The sequence below is a fragment of the Sinocyclocheilus grahami genome, unplaced genomic scaffold (assembly GCF_001515645.1).
Source record: "Sinocyclocheilus grahami isolate Dianchi unplaced genomic scaffold, SAMN03320097.WGS_v1.1 scaffold2484.1, whole genome shotgun sequence".
In the NCBI taxonomy this organism is placed as follows: domain Eukaryota; kingdom Metazoa; phylum Chordata; class Actinopteri; order Cypriniformes; family Cyprinidae; genus Sinocyclocheilus; species Sinocyclocheilus grahami.
This window is the reverse complement of record NW_015507663.1, coordinates 1-5000: the sequence shown is the minus strand read 5'-3', so window position 1 is coordinate 5000 and position 5000 is coordinate 1. Positions and strand designations below refer to the sequence as shown.

Sequence of the window (5000 nt, the reverse complement as noted above, 5' to 3'; positions counted from 1 at the left end):
TTGTTTATAAGCTCATTTTTGGCTGTGAATATTTTTTTTGTTTGTTTACCTTTTTATGCAGTTTGTACCTTTTTTATGCATATTTTATGTAGCTGGTCAAATTTTTCGTAGTATTGTTGTATAGAAAGTGTTGTATGGATATTTATTTATTTAGTTATTTATTGGTCATTTTGACAGCTAGAGATCACTGTGAGTTTATGTAAAGATTATACGTTTTTATGTATTTTTTTTATTTACTTATTTTTATTTTCAGATCAATTTTAGCTAACAAATATACAGCTGATACAAAAATCAAAAGTGTGTCCATAAGTAATAATCGATGCACTGCTGATTGCATAATTCATAATTCAGCTCTGATGAAGCAAACAAGACGCAGACATCTGGGTTTGATCACTTCATTGAAATGGCACATTCTACTCATTTCTGAAGTCTTTAGTTAATAGTTAATATTTTGAATTAAATTTGTTTTTTTTTTCGTTTTCAGTTTTCACTTTAATTTTCAAGCTTTAGTCATTTAGTTTTTTAGTCATAAATCCAATAAATAAAAAAATAATATCAAATAAAATCGTTTTTTAATCTACATTTGAAGTAGCTTTTTGATGGTTTTGTTGTTGGTTAGCTGTACGTGTGGTTGTGTGTTCAGTATGTGGCAGCCGAGTTCATCTGCGCCGTTCGGCCGGTTTTGAAGGACAGATGGACGTCTGAACTGGAGCAGGCCTGGAAGGTAATGAAAGACAAACTCTAGTCCGTTCAGAAAGTCAAGTATTCACCTTCTTCTTCAGTTCCCTCCTCCAGAGGTTTGAGGTTTTCCCTCATCAGCGGCTCATCTGTATCTGTGAAGCGCTGATGCTGATGCTGATGATGATTGTACTCTTCCTCACGCTCCTTCTGTCAGTCAGGTCGATTGTTTGGTTTGTCTCATGGTTTTGTCTTTTGCATCACGTGTATGAATGATTGAACTTTAGTTCTCAAGCTCTTTTCCTCGCCGCAGCTTCATCTCGAATTGTTCTGCTGAACAGGTTCACCACAGAAGCTCTTAGGAAAGTTTGATAATTAATTCTAAGACATTTAGAAGAATGGGGCTAAATTCATAGCTTCTCTTAATGTTAACGTATTGGATTTTTCTTAAGAATGAAAATGACTTTTTTTTGCTGTTGTCCGATTGTTATTTTAGTATCATTCTGATTATATTTTTTGTTAATAATGAATTCAATTTTATTTTTATATTTTCTGTTCTCTTGTTTTTGCCAATTATATTAGCTTTTTCTATACATGATTATTATTTAGTTTAGTTTTTTTTTTTACATAGTTTTAGTTATTTTGTACTTCAGGTTAAACTAAAGTAAGAAATATTGCCTTGGCAACTAAATTAAATAAATATAAATATATATATAGACATACATGACCCTGCAGCACAGAAGCAGTGTTAAGTCGCTGGGGGATATTTGTAGCAATAGCCAACAATACACTGTATGGGTCACAATTATACATTTCTCTTTTATGCCAAAAATCATTAGGATATTACGTAAAGATCATGTTCCATGAAGATATTTAGTAAATCTCCTACCGTAAATATATCAGAACTTAATGTTTGATTAGTAATATGCATTGCTAAGAACTTCATTTGGACAACTTTAAAGATGATTTTCTCAATATTTAGATTTTTTTGCACCCTCAGATTCCAGATTTTCAAATATTGTCCGATCATAACAAACCATACATCAATGGAAAGCTTATTTATTCAGCTTCAGATGATGCATAAATCTCAATTCACAAAATTGACCCTTATGACTGGTTTTGTGCTCCAGGGTCACATAGCTATATAATTTCTCGTTTCATGTATACATATTTCAACATTTCTCATTTTTATTTAATTTTGTTTGTTTTTTATGACTAGTTTTAGTGAACTATAGTAACCCTATTCTGTCCCTTGTCTAATGCAAATCTTCATACATTTCTATTAACCTTTTTAAAAATAATAATAATCATTTTCTGAATGTAAATTCATGAACCAAAAAATTAAGATTTTTAAAAGCACACAAATTTTCATCTTAAGAAATATCATACGGAGAAAAAAAAGACTACTCTGAAGTAATATAAAAAATGTTTAACATGCTGTTTTTGTGCTGGTCTCTTTAAATGCAAATGAGCTGTTCGTCAAGTAACTGAACAGCTGCTCTATCTACACACTATTATACTAATTAGCTAAATGCTTTAGGCGTTTGTAATAAAAAATGACAAAGTTGGCATTGAATAATTTCTGAGTGCTTACAGTAGTGCTATGAACAATCTTTGCGTTTGTAGATTAATGTTTAAAGGAATGTTCCAAGTTAAGTACTTCAAGTTATAATAAGTTATGCTGTCATTATCAATAAATAGTATTAAGCCTTTAATTTTTTATTAATTCAGAGCAATTTTTGTGGTGTTTACTCCATTAGACAAATGTGTTTAACCCAGAATATTTCTCAAGTCCTGAAAAACTTGGTATTTTGCGGTTCTTCTAGCATCTTTGATATACTATTGTAGTTTTTAATAGATTCATAGATTTTTACCCGGTTTTAAATGTTGTTTTTGTCCGTGTCAGTTTTAGTTTATATGTCTATATCATTATTTTACGAGTTTATTTTAGTACTTTCCTTTACGATCATGAAATATTTCCTCCCACAACAACAGCATAAAACAGGTCAGTTCAAAATGTAACCTATTAAGGTAATTAAAGCAATAACCCTCGTGACGCCGTGGTTTAGTGAATTTATAACAGCTAAGGGGCGTTGTTAGGCATGACGCGAGCTTCCCTGTATCTGTTATTAATTCACTGTAAACCACGGCTTCACAGGGCTTATTGCTTTTATAAAACGGTTATTCCATACACGAAGTAAGGTTTCAGAGCAAATAAAGTGTAATGATATAAAAACAGTATTCTTCCACCAAACAATGTAGCTCCTCAGAAACAGTTGTGGTTGCTACACACAGACGTAAACAAAGGTGTGTGTTACTTTGTAGCGTCATTTAAAACAGCTTCGAACGCGGCTCAGCCAATCAGAATCAAGCACCGGAACTCTCTGCTTTATAATAGATTTGTACACATTCTCTGGATGCGCTGCACATGTGGTTTATATCACTCCAGTAAGTGGTTTTGTTTTTTCCTCTCAGACGCTGTTCCAGTACGTGACGGCGCTCATGACGGACGGGTATCTGGAAGAAGAGCGGCGCAGACGCAGCCACACGCTGACCTCCAGCAAAGAGCGACCGGACAAGAGAAACACGGCCATTTAATTTCACAGACCTGACGTGTACATACTGTATTTATTTCAACGCTTCATTTTTTTACAGTACACAAGCTTCACGTCTCTTCTGAAGATGTTACCTGCACAAGATCGTGATTCCCAGTCCAAGCGTCTTTGGGATTTTCTCATGATCAAACCAGCGAATAAATGTTTGCAAATCTACAAGACTGGTTCTGTGAAGGTCAAATAAAAACTCCACTGTTAGACCTCAAGAACTTCCAACAATCACGGGCGTCTGTCAAACTTAAAAATATCATCTCATTCAAGAAAATGAGAAAAACATTCAAAATAAAAGCAAACAGTGGAGAACTGAAATATTAATATTACAACAAAGTTACTGACCGTGTAATGTTCACTCAGCATATAAAACACTGTTTTGAATCAAAATATGGCTTGAAATATAAACTGATGGATTCCAGACCAAACACAACGCATCTCATCTCCAGCTAAAGAACTCAAAAACCTAGCATTTAGTAGTAAACGTAGCTCTGCGTCCCCAGTCCGCTTGGTTTTGTTGGTTGTGGATCAGCAGAAGCCGCAGGGGCTGATGGGAAGGTGGCGTGGCACTGGTGAGTGTCGGATCTGACTTACACACCTCTCCTTTACTGTCCATCACTATGTGGCTTTAGTTTTCTTGCTTTTACTCTTTTTGTCTTTCTTTTTCAAGCCGTCCATGTGCGCTCGCAACAAATTTGAATACGCCTGTGAAACAAACACATCTGTTGTCATATGACACACTTTTGACCACTGCAGAAGAAACATGTTATCTGTGACCCTGGAGCACAAAACCAGTCAAACTTGAGATTTATGCATCATCTGAAGCTGAATAAATGAGCTTTCATTGATGTATGGTTTGTTAGGATCGGACAATATTTGAAAATCTGGAATCTGAGGGTGCAAAAAAATCTAAATATTGAGAAAATCATCTTTAAAGTTGTTCAAATGAAGTTCTTAGCAATGCATATTACTAATCAAACATTAAGTTCTGATATATTTACGGTAGGACATTTACTAAATATCTTCATGGAACATGATCTTTACTTAATATCCTAATGATTTTTGGCATAAAAGAGAAATGTATAATTGTGACCCATACAATGTATTGTTGGCTATTGCTACAAATATCCCCCAGCGACTTAACACTGCTTTTGTGCTGCAGGGACACATATAATGACATGATAAAAATATAAAAATATTGTAAACAACTCAATATTCAGTGATCTGCTTTAATATATCAAATGAAATAAAGCTGTGTGAACAAAATATTACAACTCACCATTTGAAATTTTATAACTTCTTTGGTGCTGACCTGAAAGACATTAAATCAGATGTTAAATAATATACGGCTTCTTCTGAAACAAATATCACTTATGAGTGACAACAATAAAACACAAAAACAGAATAAATTAAAACTGAAGTGACAGGAAATGTGATTTAAAAAAAATCTAACAATTTAACATTTTTATAAAAAAATAACAAAAACAAAGAGAAAAGCACACAAAATAGCTAAAAACGAATACAGAAAATAAAGAGGAGAGACAAATATAAATAAGCAGCACTGACCAATGGTATTATAAGAATAAATAAATAAACAATTGTTGAAATAAATACATGTGGCAATATTTATGGAGATAAAAACATGTGGAAATAAATCTAATTAAAAACAATAATCTAAAATATCACACTCTCACACACACACACACACACTCTCTC

General features: G+C 33.2%; 1 protein-coding gene across 1 annotated transcript in view; it reads left to right on the top strand.

Annotated features, from left to right (window-relative positions):
- Positions 1-3287, top strand: part of LOC107575151 (neuroglobin-like) — a 17924-nt gene extending 14637 nt beyond the window's left edge. Inside the window, exons 4-5 of the mRNA XM_016261561.1 lie at positions 644-724; positions 3154-3287. Of these exons, the coding sequence (XP_016117047.1) occupies positions 644-724; positions 3154-3276 (204 nt within the window). The 3' untranslated portion in view covers positions 3277-3287. The remainder of the gene's footprint in view (positions 1-643; positions 725-3153) is intronic.
- The last annotated feature ends 1713 nt before the right edge of the window (positions 3288-5000 follow it).